Raw genomic sequence first — 20,550 nt, forward strand, 5'->3', positions numbered from 1 at the left:
AATTCTACCACTAGTCTTCACCCAAATAATAGGAAAAATCGATACAATAATCAATGAATCGATTAAAAAATGAAACAGTAAATTGCAGAAGAAAATTGGACAATGGATTTCATTTATTTCCTCCAATTAATTATAATTATACGTTAATTATACATTTGCTTTATGCGTATGATAATCGAATCAACTGAATACAAAATAACATCTCTTGAAAAATTTAAACAAAAAAACAATATAACTAGGTGAAAACTCGGGATAATCCCTAAATTATAGATCGGAAAATCGACACAAATATACAGTAGTTGACGAAATTAACTGAGTTAATTAAAAAAATGAATAATTAATCAATTATTGACTTAATAGTAATAATTCTTGGTGTCATCGAAGAGAAATTCGCCATGTGCTCGAGCATCTCTGCGATTTTTCGATTTAATTCGACCCAGATTCCTCATTTCTCGTTGATAATTACTGGAATTATCATAATGACTGTAATGATTTGAGAGGGATAAATCGCCATTTCGAAAATCAATCCATGATCTTCCACGTGGCAATTCCGATTGACGACATTGTGACTTGGGATTTAGAGATTCGATAAATTGGTCACCATATACGCCCGGACAAATCGGATGTTTAACTGCATTATACGAAAAATCGTTATTATTGTAATAACATTCACGTGGATAAACTGGCACTCGTCGTGGATTGCAGTCCAGTAGATCTCTGTTCTCCGCTGCAAAATATTTCACTGGCATGTGCCTTGAATTAACCCTTTCGTTTCCAATTACCCGATTCAAATAATTATCATGAAACGATAATGGCTGCCAATCATTAACGATTGTGTGACGCATTGTATCGGTATGATCCATAAAATTGTCATGTGTTTCAGGTTTTTTGTATTCATTATGCAATGATTTATTCCACTTGTCAGAACGATTCAATCTTCTCTGATACGACCCCTCCAGATCCTGCGATCTACTCTTCAATTCAGGTTGTGATATCGATCGATCGTTATCACATGCGTTGAAGTGATTACCGTGTCGAGGTAATTGAGAAGATTTGCGTGATAAATCGAAATCAATAAAAAATTCACCGTCATCTGATTCATTTCTATTTAAATCGTTAATCTCCATGACTGCCGATTCGTTCGGATTAAATTTTTTACAATTTCTCTTGCTTTTTTCTCTCGTGTGATCCAATTTCAATTGCCTACTAGATTTATTACAGCAATCGGTACGGAGTACGATAATCGGTTTATAGATTATTTCGTGAGCATTTTTGATGGATTTATGATTTGAGGTGAGAGTCGGTGAGTGATTATTAGATTTTCCGTGAAAGAAAGGGACTGCCTCACCTGATGGATGATTTAATCCATCATCAGCTGGACATTTCATTGGTTCACCTGAATAATAATTAAACTCATTAATTTTCCGTGGCTCTTCGACCGATTCTTCTGGAATTCTGAAGAAATGTCTGGAATTCCCTGGCTCACTCACAGCTAATCTCAATTTGCTTTCCTTTTTTAATAATTCGTGGTCATTCCTTTCAATCCTAACTTCACCATGACAATCACTAATTAATGGAATTAGTGGAGAAATTTCTTCGTCTTCACATCGGGGACTTGGCCAGGAATTCATAATTTCATTATTCATCTTAAATTCCTCCCTTTCGGCCGACTGTTTTCCTCGTTGTGATTTTCGTGAAAAATTCTGAACTCCTGTCTTATTTTTTTCTATTAATTCTGATGTGAAAAACTCTGAATTTTTGGTTGACGCGTTAGAATTGCGAGTGGAATGCTTGGAATCTTTGTACACATCCCTCAGAAGTATTTGAATTTTTCTTGTCGGAGCGGGAAAATATTCAAGTGGACAGTTGACGAAGCCCTTGATACAGAATTCTGCACAGAATTCTTCGAAACATGTTACCGGAGACCAGCCTCTCGATGACTGGATGTATTCATTCGCAATGGCATTACGATTTTCCCTGGATAAATTCTTTGACGACGACGAATTATTACCCTTGACTCCAGTGCTCTTCAGGTACTCCTTTTCGGATGCATAAATTTTGTTGACCAGGAATCCTTCCTCTTCAGTAAGCAATTGGTGTTTACAACCATTAGATCCAGTGGCTCTGGCACTCTGTCTTCTTGCTTTCAGAGAGTCTAATTCGTTTTCATCATCTACTCTCACGTCCTCAGATTTTTTGAATAGTTGTTCCTCCTTGTTCATCAGCGTCACGACGTCTCCTGGCACCTGTCCTCCATTTTTACCAGACGTTTCATTCGTTCTATACATTTGTTTCCCACTTATATAATTGCGATAATTTCCAATGGATGTCTCAGGGAGGAGTCGCTCACATAACGTTCTTTCTCTCCCTAGGTTATTTATCAATGAATCCAGATCATCATTGTTTTCAGGTGCCCGGGTAAATTGACTCAGGGTTTTCGTCAATGAATTATCCAGTCTAGAGTGAAATCCCTTTCCTCTCCCACATTTTTCTCTCTGTAACAAATGGTTATTGCTATTATCATTGTTTCAATAATCAGTAGAGGTTATTAATAATTACGATTACTTGGTTGAACAATGACTTCCAAGCATAAATTAAAATTGAGACGTGGAGACCACCAGAAGAAATCATTACTCTAGACTAATAGGAGTGAACAACAATTAATTATTTATTATCATCATACCGATTTCTTCCTTGTATCCAGTACTTTGCGTCTCACGTGATCAAGATCCTTCTTTGTTCTCTTCTTTTTTATTCTCACCACTTCTGGCATCTGATCATACGCCCCCCGGGTACTTCTTCTCCAATATTCACTCATTGTCTGTAATTGATTCCCCAGTCCAAAAATGTTTTCATTGGTGCGTTCTCTTTGCGATACCAAAACAATTGTGTATGAAAATACAGGTTTGTTGATTTCTACTCAGATACTTGGAGACTATTATGGTTGAAGATACTAGGAGAGGATGAACCCAGTACTAATTCCTTACTACGAACATTTCTTGTTTACAAACTCTAGTCTCCGCCTGCTCTTCGAAAACAGCGAATCACAAATGAGAACTCAGTGACCTTGTTACGAATGAACGAGAAATACAAAATAAAAATATTGAAGACATTTTTTAAAAATGAATCCCTTTCAACGCCATTAATAATCCATTACTCTATTATTTACTTATTCCTTATTATTATCATCATACAATAATTATTATATTACACATTTATTATTTAAAAAATTATAATCCTATTCTACTGGTCCTGCAAATTGCAATAATAATTAATATTCCTATTTATGGATAATATAATTAAAAATTGTGTTGCTCCAATGAGGAATTATTATAAATTATTTTGTGAGTGAATTAATATTGGATTCTTTAATAATTTGTGGTAATTATGACTTTGTTGATTAAAAATGTTGTAGCCATTGACATAGTTCTGGTTTTACGATTTTTCAGGGTGGATTCTTTTTTGGCAGCGACAGTTATTCCCTGATATCGGAGCATTGACACTTAACGGGCGTGACTACTTTGATATTGGTTGACCCCGGAAATAGAGTGCCACCATCCCTTAAAATCCCTCTTCATCCCCTCGATTCCCTCTCTTTTACTCTATCTCCCTCGGGCGCTCCATTGTTGACCCAACGATCCACCTGCTACTGGAAAACCAGTCGTCATTGTCAACCATTTCTGTCGGGTTTTTATTATTACTATTCTTATTATTACTATTATTATTATTCCTACGTGATATGCGTCATCTGCTTTTGGCTTTTTTTACTGGAGAAGACATTTTCCAGTTATTGTTGTGCATGGGGTATTACTTCAATCGTTCAAATTTTTTTTGTTTAAATTATCTGCACTCTGTATTAAATTCATTGGTGTAATGTCAATATGTGAATTACAGGATTGCTCTAAATTATTTAATTTAGGGCAATTTTTTTGATTATTAAATTTCATTATTATTCAATATGATTTTCATCTCTGAAAATCAATTTAAAGACATCATCATCAAGATTGTTATTTAATTAACAAAAAAATTGAGAAAAAAAATTCAATTATCCGATTGTATTTCCTTGTGATTAATAAATAAACTTGAGAAAGAAGAAGTTTATCCTGCGTTTAACAACAAAAAAAGACATGTTATTTATTTATATTTTAATTAGCGGAGGTAAATGACAGCGGATCCCTCAATTTTCTGATGACTTTTATATAATAATATTTATATATAATAGTTATTATTAACGTACGACCCGAATGATCAATGTTCCTGTGTTCTCCATTAAATCCAAGGATATGGATGTGATGTGCTTACGATAACTGGAGAGGAGGATGAGGAAGATGTGCGTGGATGTGGGGTAGAACCGGGCTGGTGCGCGTCATAGACGAGCTGGAGAGCTCGAGAGCTCGTGTCGCTGTGCCCTGGCCATATCCTAGCACGAGCATCATGCGTTTGTGTACTGAGGGGGAGAGAGACGCATTGCCCGAGTATTAAGGGGGAGTGAAAATAAAATGGGGTGAGTTGGGGTGAGTTGGGGTGAGTTGGGGTGAGATGGGGTGCGATGGGGAGAGAACATGAAGGACTGATAGAGCGAGAGAGGGAAACAGGGCAAGAGGGCAAGAGGGTGGAAGAGGGGGAAGGTATGGTAGGGGTAGAAGTTACGGGAGTGGTGGAAGGCGCGGGAGGGAAGGGGTGGATGAAAGGGGTGGGATGGAAAGAGTGGGAGACGTGGGAGACGTGGAAGATGTGGGAGGTGGGGGTTGCGCGAAAGCGGCAGAAGGGATGGTGGGATGGAGGGGGTGAAAAGGAGAAGGGATGGCTATTTGCAGGGTGGTAGGTTTCACCCTCTTCCTGTAGTATCAGTATAACCCACTGGGGTGCGCTGACGCGCAGGACCAACCCCTCATTCGCGTCGTGTTCAGCGAGCTCAACGTGTCGGTGTCTCATTTTACCCCAAGTAAATATTAAAAAAAAAAAAATACACCCCATTAAACGTGTGAGCCCCAAGCAATGTATTTTTCCACATTGATCCGACATTATACGATAACCCCCATAGAGGACTATTTTTCACAAGTTCAATTGTGATAAATTTGTGGATACAATCAATGCCAATGTACGAGAAATGACAACTCTAAATCCGGATGGCTATTAGGATGATTTTTTCATCGAAGAAAAAAAAATATGAGTAAGCCCAACACTAGTGCATTACCTGGAGTGATCGTGCTAATTTATTTCTGCGTTGTTATTGAATGAAATATGTTTTTTCATCGTCTTTTTATTTCTCTGTTGAACTTTCCATGGTGTCAAGTATACTTGAAGTAAAACAATCCGGCACACCCTTCAGGGATGAATAAAAGAGCATCCAGGCAATATAAGGGAATATATATGTAATGAAAAAAAATATATGAGAATGGAGAGGAAAATGGAAGGGTGGATTTTGTATTTGCTTTTTGTGAGTACTCCTGGATAATGGGGTGGGGGTGGGGATTAAAATTGTGAATTCAATGGATGATGGAAAAATGGAGAAATGGAGAAAAAGAGGATATGATATGCGGAAATGAAGTACATTTTGGATTACTCGGTGGCGCGACCTCTCTTTGGCTCTCTTACATTCGCATCGACCGCAAGATACAAGTGACCGAGTGAATTACTAGTCCAATTCCTTTTTTACTTTATCCATTGCTTCATTCACATTTCCTTCTCGTGTTTTACCTCATCTCATTATCCCATTTTTCTATATTCTCGCGTAATTCACCGTTACTCCCCTTTTCCGGAATTTAAATAACTCCGACAATCAAAGTCAATCGTTTCATGACATCTGATTGACTTCTCCATATCCGGATATTTCGCGGATGCCGCGGATGATGTCAAGATGAAAACTGACATTTTGAGGAAAAATAGTGATAGGTAAAAATTGATTAATCTAGATTATCACGATTTTTTGAAGCACTAGTACATTTTGTGGGGAACACTTGGGTCTATTGATTCCGGGTAATTGTCGAGATCTTGGAAATTTTTTTGGACAATTGGCGTAATTTCAGGAATTCTCGATGTAATTTACGAATGACTCATTGACACTTTCTGCGGAAAGGTATATCGATCGGACTCTCTCCCGCACCGCCGACCTTTGACACAGCCTCGTAAATTAATTAGTTACCTCTTCCAAAGATATTTATATGTAACCCAGGAATAAGACACTCTGGAATTCTCCAGAGGTACATAATATTGTATAATTAATCGTACCCTGCGAAATCCCGAAAATTCGCTTTTCTTTTTTTCATCACCGAATTCAATTCTTTCGATTCTCTCCATTCCGCCCATCCACAATCAAAACTTAATGAACAAGTGTATACCTGTCAATCCTTAATTGCCGGTTTAATTAAATTTCTGGAACACTTAATCTCAATCATTAGCTGTGAGAAAAAATGAAGGAAAATGAAGAAAAATGAAGGAAAATGAAGGAAAATGTTATTCACATTTTCCGTGTCGAATAGGTTTCCCCTGAACTAGAAATTCACACTCTGATATTTATTCTCAATTATTTAAATAATTAGTTAATTGGTTCTTTGGGTGATGTTAATGACGCGTTTGCGGAGATTTTTGAAGGTTTTAGTATAAAAGGACGTGTCGATGCTGAATCCCTAAACAAAGTTCAGTATATATATGCATATACCTGAGTATATATGTGTATAAGACCTTAGCACTGTAACTCACGCGACGAGGCCCCTTCTTTCTCGTTATACTATACTCAAATTATGTTACTGTGCCAAGGTTTGCCCTTGATATCGTATCCACAATTATTTTCGACTGTACAAGTATGCACACCATGAGTCAATCAATAATTTACTTTGTCATGAGATTTTAATACTCAGTACTAGATAAATAAATGATCTTTGCTCTGATTGACAGAACAAACGTCAATAATTCTTCAGATTTTTTTATTGAACAGTTAAATCATTAACTGACCATCAATTATTGTTTCTACTATTTCTGATATTGATGTGTTGATTTGATTTTTTTTTATTCTGATTTGATGACGCGACATCATTAGCCTCAGCTCAATCGCGTGACTTTGAATTTTTTTTATGTGAGAGTCGTAAAATATTTATTAAGGAATTATTGATGGATTTTTTATCGTTTTTCACGTTTTTTATGAGTTTCTGAGAAATGGATTGTCAAATTGACGTGAATAAATTTGTTGTAATCGAATTAAATTGATTATAATTAATTAGAAAAATAAATGAATCACTGAAAATTCGGCAATTTAATCTAGAATTTCCCAGAAATTTCCAGAAAACGTAAAAAAATGGGTAATTATTTCTCAATGAATATGAATTCATTGATTTATTAAGGGAAAGAAAAATCTCTGATTGTCGTAGGTGTATCACCATGAGAACGATCAGACTCATTGTCGAAAGTTTAATGAAGTAAATTGATGAGTCGCAGCGAATTAAGATCTCTTTGCTACGTAAGAAGAAGGAGAAGAAGAAGAAGAAGAGATAAAATATGTATTGGACCGAAGAGAACTGCAGTGAGAGAGAAAAACGATGAATTCCGCATCAATACTGACAAAACGTGAAAAGAGATGAGATCATTCGTTTGTCAGAGGTGAATTCCATTCGATAATGGCAGCTAATGGATTGTCAATTTTCCTCTGCCTTTTCATGAATTAACAAAAGTGCCAGATATTTGAATGACAATGGTGAGGAAGAAGTGATCTTCGTCGGAAGGTGGAAGGAAGATGGCAAACACAGTATGCGTTTCCAAATAACGAGATGATAAAGTGAATAACAATTTTAAAATAACAACAGAGAATACTGTCAATCATGTCTCAATAAAAAATCACAAGTAGATGAAAAAACTAGAGGCAAATGGAGTAATGGATTAGTTGAATTCTGGTGATTGTTGACAGCGGGGATTTTATTTATGTCGAAAATGACTGACAACGGGAATTTACATCATCGCAAGCGACAAACATCATTACGCATTCTCCTGAATTTACACGATGTTGCTATCGGCATTGGAATTCTATTCTGTCTCGACAAAATATTACTGTGCGATGGACAAAAACCAATTAATCTTGGTGGTGTGAAACGACGTGACGTGTACATTGCCGGTTTCTTTCCATATGGTCGGCATGTACCTGAAAGCCATATTGGACGTGGTGTTATGCCGTCTGTGAAACTCGCTGTAGACCACATCAATGACAATCCAACTGTATTAAGGAATTATCGTTTACACATGTGGTGGAATGACACCGAAGTGAGTACTTCAATTACTGTTTTTCATCAATTAACGATTTTTATGAGAAATGAGAGAAATGTCCAATAAAAATAACAATCCAATACATTTTTAAATAATTAAACAATAAAAATTGTAATATGATACTTTTGATACTTTTACATAATTAAACAATAAAATTACAATTCGTCAATTTCGTAATTACATAGACGAAATATTGCGCTATTTTTCTTGGACATATTTCCCTGTGATATGTCCGTTGAATATTTCGCATTTATCATTTTGCAAACGGAATTTATTGTGATTAATTAATTAGGGAAGTTGGCGATTTTTAATTTAGAGTAATCGAGGAATTCGCGTGAAAGCGGTTATGATTAGTTTATGAGGAATTAAATTATCTGGTAATTCACGTATCGGGGAAAATATTGATATTTCTTGTGTGTGTACTCCAGGTACTATTACTGCTATTATTAAATATTCTCATTTCTCTATCCCTCGATATGGATTGCGAAATAAAATTAGAGAGGGGATAGAATTGAAGAAATAAATGCAAGGTTGAAGAGAAAGACGTGGTTCACAGTTAAAGTTGATACCCTCTTAACCCGATTCTTTTGTTCGTTCCCTCAATGTATCCTAGAGATGAAACGCCTCGTAAAGACAAGAGAGAAAGAAATGATGGGAAATCGCAGAAGAATTCATTGACGAAAACTATTGAAACATTCGACTGCGTGTCTTGACAGCAAGTAACTGACAAATGTTGAACAATAATTGGAAAAATAACTTTAGGAAAAATTGGAATAACTTTGGAAAGACTGGGAAACAAATTTTGGTTATTAAAAAAAATTGTAACTCCAGTCTTTTGCGAGAATTTAATTTATAAACATATTTTGTAACTTCAACTAATTATTTTTTTGTATGAACAGAAAATATTTTTCAATTTCCCAATAGTTACGAAAAATTATATAATTGAATTAAATCATTCATTTTTCAGATTCGATTATAGAATTATTTTGTTTTGTTTATTTGTTAAGAACAATGAATTAACGCGAATTAATCAACTGATTAAATGAATAGAATTGAAAATTGAAAATAAAAATGAATTATTTGATAAAAAAAAAACATTTTTTTCATGAATAAATAGCTTTACAATATTTAATTGAATTTTTGTCTGAGTTTATTTGCGAGTGATGAAAACACGAGGAAAAGGAAAAAAGGAAGAGGACGTAATAGAAGTTGACGTTTATTTTTATGACAAATCGTGCACGAAATCGTCAAGGGAATTCGGGCGAGAAATCTCGTACTTTGATATCAGATATAAAATAAATCCATAACATTTCGTTGAAGTGCTGGATTAATTTCTGGCTGACCTAGTCGGGAAGGTCGTTGCGGCAGATTTGCACTGTAAACGAAGTCCGTCCAACTCCTTTCCGTCTCGGCCCGTCGGTCACTACTTCAAATTTCAAATCTCCAATATATCTGAAAACAATCCATCCCCATTTCCCACAAAACTCATAAATAATCATAAATAATCATAAATAATCATAAATAATCATAAATAAATAATCAATAATTACGATGATGAAAAAGAAGACAAAACTCGCCCATCCCCTGGAAAATTCAATCCACCGAATATATTCCGAATAAACTAAAACATATACAAAATACATAATATATATTCTACATTTAACTTTATTTATCTATACAAATAATAACAAATTAAAAACACCTCGAATGATTACCTCGAAGGTAATGAAGAGGAGATTAACAAATTAAAAATGCTTGAATGTTTCAATAGAACAGAAATAATTGAAATGTGAAATGTAAATGATTTATTATCACTTATTAATTGACGTGTTATATTAATTATTATTTTAGAGAGAAATACAGGGGGTGGGGAGGGGAAGTTGGGGGGGTATCGGTATTTTTTCAATTACAATCTCCTCCGCATAAAATCTTTCACATTATTATCCACACGTTTAATCTTTCTTTCATCTCTCAGAATTACCGTACGCCAATATTTTTCTGTATCACGTACATAATTAATCCATCAATATGTATATTATAAGAATTGGATCAAGTATGTGGGACTAGTACAGTCTATCAAGTGATGAATATTCAATAATCGGAATATCTCAAGAGAAGAGGATATGATGAGAGTATCATAATTGGCTCTTCTCTCGAGTACTCGATTCACTTGGGCTTTCAAGTTGATCGTGATTAATGTACTTCATCAAGAATTGGATTTTTTATTATGACAATCAAGTAACGGGTTGTAATGACAATCACGATCACAATCGGCTTTCATCACCTTTATGTTTATTGATGCTGTTTACTAGGAAGATATCAATTAAGTTCTCTCTGTGCATCGAGTGAATGGAGTACAAGATACTGTTTTCAAACTATTCAAAATGAATATCATTGATTACAGACGGTATTGTCATGAAACAGGTCATTTGTGTCTCCTTTGCATTCTCCTAACATCTGTCAATTGGCGAAATAAATTTATGGCAATTATTCATTAATTACCATCTGCCACAATTCGGCTAGTTCATCAACTTCTCCGGTTTTTTTTTTCTCGGAATTTGGAATTGTAAAATCGCGCGGTTTTTTTCCATTAGCTAATATTGATTGATTTTTGTTAATTGCGGGCAGAAGGAATAAAAAAAAAATAATAATAAAAATAATTTTAAAAAATTGTGATCGCAATATTTTTTTTATAATTAGATGGCGTATTTTTTGAGAATATTGAAAAATCAAAAAAGTAAGAAAACGAGAGTGTACTTAAAAGAAAAAATTACATTCGCAAAAATTTCTAGAAAATGATAAAAAAAAATTTCCGACCGAAATTTTTGAAAAATTTTTCCACACATTTCCCAAAAATCCAATTATTTTGTTTCCCGATTTCTTCAGTTTCAAAAAAAAATTGTGAAAAGTTTTCCAAAAATTTTTTTAATTGTTTGAATTTGTAAAAAATATTTACCTGGGTAATTACACTTTAGTGTAATTCGCGAGTAAATGCCAAATTATTTTGACAACAAAACCCTACATTTTGAATAGAATTTCCCTGAGTTTTTATTTCCAAAGGCCCTACAGGAGGATGAATTGAATTTTGAATAGCAAATCGTGCATCATTTCGATTTACGAATAGAGTTTATCGTCGGTTCAATACAACATCCGCGTATACGACGTAGATAGGTACATTGAATTCCCCCATCAACGGATACCAATCACCGGTCTGAAACGAAAGGAGGAAGAACTCCAGATATATTGTGTATCCATACACGTACAGCAAATTGGATCTGAATGACAAGTTCTTTGGAATACAGTGAAGAAATGAAGGATTATCCCTTCTACTTGATCGATTAATATTTTTCCTTTGCATGTAAAATTTAATGTTTCAGTGCAATGCTGCGGTGGGTGTTAAGGCGTTCTTTGATATGATGCACAGTGGACCTCACAAGGTCATGTTATTCGGTGCAGCATGTACACAAGTAACGGATCCAATTGCCAAAGCATCAAAGCACTGGCGCCTCACACAGGTAATGACTGATTGCAATGGTCTTTCCACGTAATAGTTATTCCCTCCACTGATCTCGTGATTACTCCCTGCATTCACCACCCCAAAAAGTCTCCATTAAAAATAAATAGGGGAGTAATTAAACTTGTTGCTTAATGCTCCTGGGAAAAGCTCTCAATGGAATTAAATCGATAGAGCGCATTATGCAATGTCGTGGAATAATTGTCGTTTTTATTTTCAGCTGAGCTACGCTGACACTCATCCCATGTTTACCAGTGATAATTTTCCAAATTTCTTCAGAATCGTACCCTCGGAAAATGCATTCAATGCACCGAGAGTTGCACTTCTCAATCATTTCAATTGGACGAGAGTTGGTACCATCTACCAGAATGAACCGAGATACGCACTGGTGAGTTTTTTTTTCATATTAAAATATAAATTTATTTCAATATTGTAAACATATTTGTTATTAAATTAGATTTAAAATGATCACCATTTTTTTAAAGCATTATTTTTTTAATTCTATCAATATATTAATTGAATCCATCCAATTATTTTAATTTGTAAATTTGTTTTTCGGTTCTTTAAAATATTTACTGATTGTATAATTTATTTAGGATTAATACGGATTAATTTAATGACGGGTGATTTTTAATCATGAAAGACTCGAGTTCGATTATCATCAGTTTTGAAATGATAACTGGAATCGATAGGTCAGGTGAAAATACTTGATGCACCGGTGGAACTGATTTCCTTGCCGATGTATTTCGAGAGCAGACAACTCAATTTCATTTTAACGTAAATCCATTGAATAGAGAAAGAAATAACATTGAAAAATGGAGCATTATCGGAAAGCGAGGCTATCCGATTACAGTTGGTTTGGTGGTTGCTTTGCAATCGAAATATGTCGACGGTGCTGTACACTGGCACGCGATATTGATTTTACTCAATTCTAGAATGTTAGCATCCACGGTTACAGTCATACATTGTTACAAATATTGTGTATTAATTACTTCGTTAGTCTACATTCTCCATTTTCCATCGGGGTTGAAAAAAAAAAAAATATATCCGTTAAAAAAACTCACCCTACCGATTTTCAACATTTTTTATAGCATAGTTGACCTATTCGCGGAAATAGTTGGACGACTAAAAAAATCACTGCTCTCTACATGCAGTGGGGAATGAAAAAAAAAATTGTTTATACATTCTGAGTACCTCTCAGCCCACCGTAAACCAAAATTAAATATTTTTTATAGAAATTGAATAAATGGAGTGCGATGGAGTGTTCAGCGAATAAAATATTTGATCGAAATAAAAAATACTATATATTAATAGCTTTATGAATTTTATTACGAATTATTTAAATCGCTGAATTTTTCCGTGGTGACAAGTAGAACGAGTGCGTCAATAGTCAGACGTCGGAATAATTTTTCCATTTTTCGCTGTTCGAATCTCGCGTTGAAAAGGTCGCACTCGATGGATTGAAATTTTGATCTTTCGGATGTAAATGAGACAGCAAGAATTATTGATTATTTTTCTGATGAAAAATTATGAAAAAATTACGAGAAAAAATCATTAATATCTGATTATACCGAAGGCCCACAACCGACTGGTGGCAGATCTCGACGACAATAAATTGGAAGTGGTGGAAACCCAGAGTTTTGCAACAGAAGTGAGTGCAGCCCTTGAAAAGCTCAAGCGTAAAGACGTGAGGATAATAATTGGTAACTTCAATGAGATATGGGCCCGAAGAATATTCTGCGAGGCTTACAGGTACCAAGAGACCAATCGAGATAAAAAAGTGTTTAAAAAAAAAGGGCTAACCGATAACTCCTCGGATTTATCCAGGTACAGAATGTTCGGACGGAAATACCAGTGGATGATAATGGGTACATACACTGAAAAATGGTGGTTAAACGAGGATGGTGGATGTGCACCGTCTGAGCTTGCAGAGGCTCTTCATGGCGCCATTTTAACTGACCTACTTCCACTCTCGACTGAACGTCAGATTACAGTTTCGGGCATCGTAAGTACCAAACTGAATGAGATTCGGAAAATTTCACTCAAAGTTAATTACACCATAAACCCCCAATCCGAGGTGATAGTCGGATTAAATCCAATAGCATCAGCACTCGATGAGTCTCTAAAATTTAGAGTCTAAATCCATAAGTGACTGATGATATGGTAAATAAATAATAATAAATAATAAATAAGAAAATGAAATAGACACCGATAATACTTTCAGACACCAGACGAATATCAAGTGGAGTATGACTCAAGAAGGGGCAGCGAGTACTCACGATTCCATGGTTACACGTATGACGGTATCTGGGCAGTTGCTCTTGCCATTCAACATGTAGCCAGAAGGATACGACACTTTAGGAGAAATCAGACTGTCGCTGACTTCAAATACAGAGATCCGCTTTGGGAAAAGCTATTTCTTGAAGCACTGCGAAACACGAGCTTTGAAGGGGTTACTGTGAGTACATATTTACCCACAACATCAATCCACTCCACCGAATCCCAAATCTCAGTCTTCACAGCAACAGTGATGGATCTCAGTACCCAATATCATCCCACTATTTTAATTTCAATCTTATAATTAATCAATGTTGATATTAATATTGGTATCTCGGTAATTGCAGGGTCCCGTTCGTTTTTACGACAACGAGCGTAAAGCTTATATCCTACTGAAACAATTTCAAAGTAAGGAAAAGTTAATGTGAAAGTTTTTCGTAATTGTCGCGATTGATGGATCCTTGGTAAATTGTTGGTAATTTTCAGGCGGTAAGGAAGTTAAAATTGGTGAGTACGATGGTATCACTGGCTCCCTGGATTTCAGCAGAGGCCAATCTCTGATTTGGCGTGGTAGATCACCCCCCAAGGACCGTACAGTACACGTTATCGAACACTCAACCGTTAACATCACAATTTACTCAGTTATTGCATCGGCAGCTGCTGTCGGCATTGTTATGGCCGCAGTATTCCTTGCTATCAATATCAGATATAGGAATCAAAGGTATCAATATGTACACTCAACGTATATGACAACACAATATGCAGATGGTGAATGGATATTTGTTTACGAAAGGGATAAGAGTTTGAAAAAAAAGAAAGATTGATGAATACGTATATATTCAGTACATGTATTACAATTCTAGCGTGTAAATGGGGGGTAAAAAAAGTGGGTATAGACGTTTGTCAAGTTACCAGTTACCTCAAACCATCTCCAGTTCCTCATCATCGATCGTACCTCTACACGTTTACCTTCCCCTGAGGCAGTTGGCTGGCTTGTTTGTCCGCGCCTGATTGTTTAAAGTTGGAAGGGAGAATACCGAGGGGTTCATGTGTGTCTCGAGCACGCGCGATCTCGACCTCTGCAGCAGCTCATTCCACCAATTTTATGTTTCTCCTCTTTCTTTATATATTTTTTTTTTGTTACTCCTCTTTCTGTTTCATGCCCGCTCACTCATTTCATCAGAGCTACCATTGAGCATTCATGATCGACAATTTGCACCCAAGTACTGCTATTGCATCCACTAATTAAAGTGCCAATCTTATCGCATAAAGGGTGAATTAATTAGAACACGACATGTTTCATCTGCATAATGGAATGGAATATAGAGATGAGTTGAGGATTTTTTTTTTTTTTGCAAATGTTCTTATTTCTCTATCTCTTCTTTTTTTTCGTGTGTTTCATTCAAGGTATATAAAAATGTCATCGCCACATCTGAACAACCTCATTATCGTCGGTTGCATGTTGACATACAGCAGTGTTATATTTCTCGGTCTCGATTCGACCCTGTCAAGCGTAACAGCATTTCCCTATATTTGTACAGCAAGGGCGTGGCTTCTCATGGCTGGTTTTTCATTGGCATTTGGCGCAATGTTTTCAAAAACATGGCGCGTACATTCTATATTTACAGATGTCAAGCTCAATAAAAAAGTAAGTTATTGAATCATAATCATGTGAAAATATCCAGATCCAATAAATTCTTGAGTGTTTCATTTTTTATTTGAATTATTTCTAGGTAATTAAAGACTATCAACTTTTTATGGTTGTCGGTGTTCTGTTGATCATTGACTTGGCGATAATGACAACGTGGCAAGTGGCTGATCCTTTTTACAGAGAGACCAAGCAGATGGAACCTTATGTAAGCTTTTAGCGGATTTATTGTTAATGTAGGAAGGATAGAATGGATCAAATGGATGAGATAAATTTATTGAAATTGTAATGGTATTGTTTTTACTAGCCGCATCCATCGAGTGATGATATAATGATGATTCCGGAGAATGAGTACTGCCAAAGCAATAGAATGACTCTTTATCTTGGTGGAATTTATGTTTATAAAGGTCTTTTGATGGTGAGATGTCGATTAAAGTCTTGAATGAAGTCTTGAACTTAATAATATTATTCCATTGTCATTATATATTTTTTTTTTGCAGATATTCGGGGCATTTTTAGCGTGGGAGACTCGTCACGTTAGCATACCAGCACTGAATGATAGTAAATACGTAGGGATGAGTGTTTACAATGTAGTAATTATGTGTGTTACGGGTGCGGCAATAAGTTTTGTACTTGCTGACAAACAGGACACAATGTTCATAATGCTATCGATATTCATAATATTCTGCAGTACGGGGACCCTTTGTCTCGTGTTTGTGCCAAAAGTGAGAATTTTCAATCGAATCTGTTGTGTTATCGTATTATTTTTGTATCGGTCAAGTTATCTGGGATAAATTGTGGGCTTTGTGTTGCAGTTGATTGAATTGAGAAGAAATCCTCAGGGAGCTATCGACAAAAGGATTAGAGCGACTTTGAGACCGTCATCGAAAACAAGACGTGATTCGATAGTTAGTGAACTGGAGGAGCGTTTGAAGGAGGCAGCAAAGGCCAATCAGAAATTTAGGAAGGAACTTCTTGAGAAAGAGTCGGAGCTGCAGGTGAATATTTATTGGGAATTTATTCTGATTGTTTGGATTAAATGGTTTCTCTCGGATTGATTGTTTTGGGGGGAAATTTTAGATGTGCATGAGACGTTTGGGTGATGAAGTGGGATTGCAGAATACTAAGGAAACTATGGACAAACTTACCATCCCCCAAAATCAGGAGACACTCATTAAGAGAGAAGGTATGTTAAATGTGTTGATTTAATGAGGTACGGTTGATTTATTTGGAATGGAATATTTCAGGTCCGTCAATGGCAACTGAAACAACGGATATTTCAATGTCATTATGCAGCCTGAATTCCACAATAGTATCACAACCAGAGGGTGAATATGTCAATGTCATGGCTGTAGATGATCAACAGTCCATAATGAAGTAACTTGTTATTTTTAGATAAATTATTTAATGAACAGTAAAAAGAGGGAGAAGATGAAGAAGAAAAAAAAAACAATCTCCATTAAAATTTCAGAAAGCAAGGAACCTCGGGAATATTATCAGAGGGTACTAAGCGAACTCAAGCTATTTCCAATGCAACGAATTCACCTCAGTCCCAGTGTAGAAAGTATCGGAATGGGGAATATCAAGAGAGTGAACCACTTATTGATAAATTAACAAATGACAATTTGCAATGCCGTAATACGGAGATTGGTAAAACGAATATTGAGTTTGTTGGTGAGACTGTTGAGGAGTCTGAGGAGTCAGTGGTGCTTGAAGAAACTGATATACCCCGTGATGGAGATAGCGTAGTTGTTGTGAAGAAGGAAAAAGAGATGAGTGTTGATAAAAAAAAAAGACTTCCAACCCCGCCGCCGGTGAAAAATGTATCATTTGGTGAATTACACGAACAATGTTATCTGGAGCAAGCTATACTTCCACCGCCAGTTCAATTTGTACCTAAACACCGACACCAAGTGCATCATCAGGGCTCAACAAAACGTCGGGCATCAGTGAAAAATAATGGTCTCGCTCATTCACATCATCAGTTGTTTGAAAAGCGACGTACGAGTGTACCAGTAAATACAATAAGTTACATTTCAACAGATAATATTTCAAAGACAGATGGAAGTGACGATCACAATTACATTATTGGTGAATGTGGACATCGAAGAGTGACGGGTTTCTCAAGCACCACTGGTTATCGCTGTGAAAAACACGGTGGTAGTGCAAATCGGGGTATGTCATCTCATGGATATACAACAACAAATGGTTCAGCTGAGATATTGAGGAAGCAGCGCGATGGAAGTGTTAATGCGAGTTACTCGGACACTGAGAGGCACGATGACTCCGTATCAACGGTCATCCATCGCTCTGTATCGGAAAAATCACGGGAAAAGTGCCAGAGAGCACGTGGTAATTTATCTCATGTTATCGCTGAATGTCGTCATCGTACACCATCTCATAAACATCATGAGTGTCGTCATGCAGAATCAAAGCTTCGTCATCAGGCTAGACTGGAGTATGTGCAGAGTACACCAAATGTTGCAACAATTCACAACAGCAAATTTGCAAGCGCTAATCCACGTGGTGGTGGTGTTGGGGGGATTGGGAGTGGTGGTGGTGGTGGTCATCGTGGTCATTGCAGTGGTGGAAATAGCGGTGGTGTTGGCAGAGGGGGTGGTATCATTGGTGGTAATATTGTCGGTGGCAATGCAGTGATGAGAGGTGCCAATGGAGGTAGTTCAAGTGGTGTTAGTGGATCGACTATCGATATTTCTAATATGTATAGTGCTGTCTCGGACGGAGAACTCCTTGATCTTGAAATACTGCCGATATTTCAAAAATTATTGACAGAACGTCATAAAACCACAACACGCGGTGGTTATGGTGCTAATATTGCAAGCTGTCCTAATATATCTATCAAATGTGACATTGTTGAATATCTCTAACGATTTCACTTCATCTGGAATTTAATAATTACCCATTGTCTCAACTAAAAACAATTACGAGTCGAGAATAGTACAAGATTATTTTTATTTCCATACCTTGGCGTCGGTTTATTCGGCTGTCAAATGTGTCAATTACGTAAGCAGGTGGGGGGATGGAGAAAAGATTTTGGATGGATTAATCGAGAGGCAGATCAGTGGAACAGATGGTATACAACACGAATACACGTACCATTAATACACTTAGGATTTAAGCCAACAATTACTCGCTGTATGTGAGTCATTCTTATTTATATGTATTCGGATGATATTTCTTGAGCCTAAAGAAAAGTATTTGGATTTTCTTTTCTCAATCTTTGGATAGAAAATTTCACATAATGTGTCGTACAATCTCTAAAAACAATTATCATGGAATATGGATAATATTGTGTAGGATATCTAATGGATTTCACTGAGAATTATGATGAAATTTATTACATAGGTTTAATGAATAACAAAAATTTTTATTGAAAATTATTGATATTGAATATTTGGATAGAATTCGCAAGTGTAATGAAGTGTTGATTATAATCACATTTTTTAGTTTTTTGTTATTGCAAAACTGATATCCTACGGAAACATAAAATATCTCTTGTCGGAAAATTGTTACTAATTTAATAGATATTTATAAGAAAAAAATGCTAAAAAAACAATATAAAAAATAAATAAATCTTTCAATATGATAAAAACTGTTTACAAAAGAAAAAATTGAAAAAAAAAAAATGCTTAGTGAGAAATTTGTATGAATGTTAGCTGTATATTTTTAGCTAAGTCATTCTCGATAAGGAGTGGAAAACGATAAAATTACATAGATCAATAAAAAATAAGCAGATCGATCATTTGTCAGATAAATTTTTCAACTCAACGGGAACATAACTTTCTGTAAACTCTCTAAAAATGAGATCTGAAAATCTAAAGAGCAGTTTTGGGATTTTCATTGCAGGAGACTCCCGTTATAGTCGCGTGCAAGGGGCTGTAGGGGAAGTTAATTCAGAAGATCCGATTATATGGAACTACCCCAACCACTCGCCACCCTCTCCTCGCCACCCGCTCCTCGCCACGGTAAACTGAATTTTTTCATGACAATTTCGAATACAAGAAAGAATTTATTTTTCGGCTTTATTTCTCCTGGAATTTAATTCCTCAGTGGATGAAACAATTAATTGTTTATATTTTATGGCATGGGGGTAGTAAAGTCCCCGGAAGGCATGACTATAATGGGATTCTACTGTACCGCATTTAGAAAGCCTATGGGATTTCTTGACACATTTTTCATTAATCCACAAATTTCAAATTTCCACAAAAATCGCATAAAATTTTTTTTGGTGTAATTGCAAAATATCGTTGGAAATGTTTGTAGAGCTGTATACCTTGTTCATTAATTCTTTTCTACTCCAGAAAAAAAAGAAAAGTTACCAAAGACCTAAATACGTTATTACAAAGATATGCTCGGTCGCGTTGTATTTCACTGGAACTCCTCACAATCGAATTTATCTCATTATTTATTTTAAACAATAAATAACAGACAACGCTATCCGAATTATCAAAGATAATTGAGATGCAACGCGATCTGCCAGGAAAGTTAATATATATGAAACTAGATAAATAAAAACAATATAACAGTGAATGGAGAAAGAATTCTATCACATTCCCCAAACACGACGTATTCTTGTGATACTGTTAAGTTGACTTTGTACATGTACTTATTACATTGTTATCACGATCATGCCGCAATACGTATATGTTTATAAATCTGTATAATTTAAACAAAAAAAAAACAAAAACGAATGAAGTATTCGACTGTTGGCAGATGAACAAGTAAACAAAAATAGGAGAGAAAAAAAAATGGCAGGTCACTAAACAAAAAATATATATATACATATATATACATAAATTACTTCTTCAAAAGGATAAATTATTTTATCAAGAATTTT

At 35.6% G+C, this 20,550-nt stretch overlaps 2 protein-coding genes across 2 annotated transcripts; one reads left to right on the forward strand and one right to left on the reverse strand.

Moving 5' to 3' along the window:
• Nucleotides 1–170: 170 nt before the first annotated feature.
• LOC105263845 (uncharacterized) lies at nt 171–2,941 on the reverse strand. Its single transcript, XM_011300321.1, has 2 exons — nt 2,684–2,941; nt 171–2,495 (listed from the first exon to the last, which is right to left on the reverse strand). The coding sequence occupies exons 1-2, from the start codon at nt 2,816–2,818 to the stop codon at nt 354–356; spliced, it is 2,277 nt and encodes a 758-aa protein (XP_011298623.1). The 5' UTR covers nt 2,819–2,941; the 3' UTR covers nt 171–353.
• A 1,973-nt stretch (nt 2,942–4,914) lies between these two features.
• GABA-B-R2 (gamma-aminobutyric acid type B receptor subunit 2) lies at nt 4,915–20,462 on the forward strand. Its single transcript, XM_011300331.1, has 17 exons — nt 4,915–5,173; nt 7,368–8,250; nt 11,631–11,768; nt 11,988–12,155; nt 13,344–13,519; nt 13,595–13,772; nt 13,992–14,225; nt 14,392–14,452; nt 14,531–14,765; nt 15,452–15,692; nt 15,778–15,900; nt 16,000–16,110; nt 16,193–16,417; nt 16,508–16,690; nt 16,773–16,878; nt 16,940–17,069; nt 17,164–20,462. The coding sequence occupies exons 2-17, from the start codon at nt 7,915–7,917 to the stop codon at nt 18,578–18,580; spliced, it is 4,062 nt and encodes a 1,353-aa protein (XP_011298633.1). The 5' UTR covers nt 4,915–5,173; nt 7,368–7,914; the 3' UTR covers nt 18,581–20,462.
• Nucleotides 20,463–20,550: the final 88 nt, after the last annotated feature.

The sequence above is a fragment of the Fopius arisanus genome, unplaced genomic scaffold (genome assembly GCF_000806365.1).
Source record: "Fopius arisanus strain USDA-PBARC FA_bdor unplaced genomic scaffold, ASM80636v1 scaffold00001, whole genome shotgun sequence".
Lineage (NCBI taxonomy): Eukaryota > Metazoa > Arthropoda > Insecta > Hymenoptera > Braconidae > Fopius > Fopius arisanus.

Excerpts from the sequence above, each read along its gene's own strand:
- LOC105263845 (XM_011300321.1), bottom strand. The coding sequence starts at position 2,818 with ATGAGTGAATATTGGAGAAGAAGTACCCGGGGGGCGTATGATCAGATG. Across the intron at positions 2,496-2,683 it reads TGGATACAAGGAAGAAATCG|AGAGAAAAATGTGGGAGAGG; the intron begins GTATGATGATAA and ends CATTTGTTACAG.
- GABA-B-R2 (XM_011300331.1), top strand. The coding sequence starts at position 7,915 with ATGTCGAAAATGACTGACAACGGGAATTTACATCATCGCAAGCGACAA. Across the intron at positions 14,766-15,451 it reads ATCAGATATAGGAATCAAAG|GTATATAAAAATGTCATCGC; the intron begins GTATCAATATGT and ends GTTTCATTCAAG. Across the intron at positions 17,070-17,163 it reads GATCAACAGTCCATAATGAA|AAAGCAAGGAACCTCGGGAA; the intron begins GTAACTTGTTAT and ends TTAAAATTTCAG.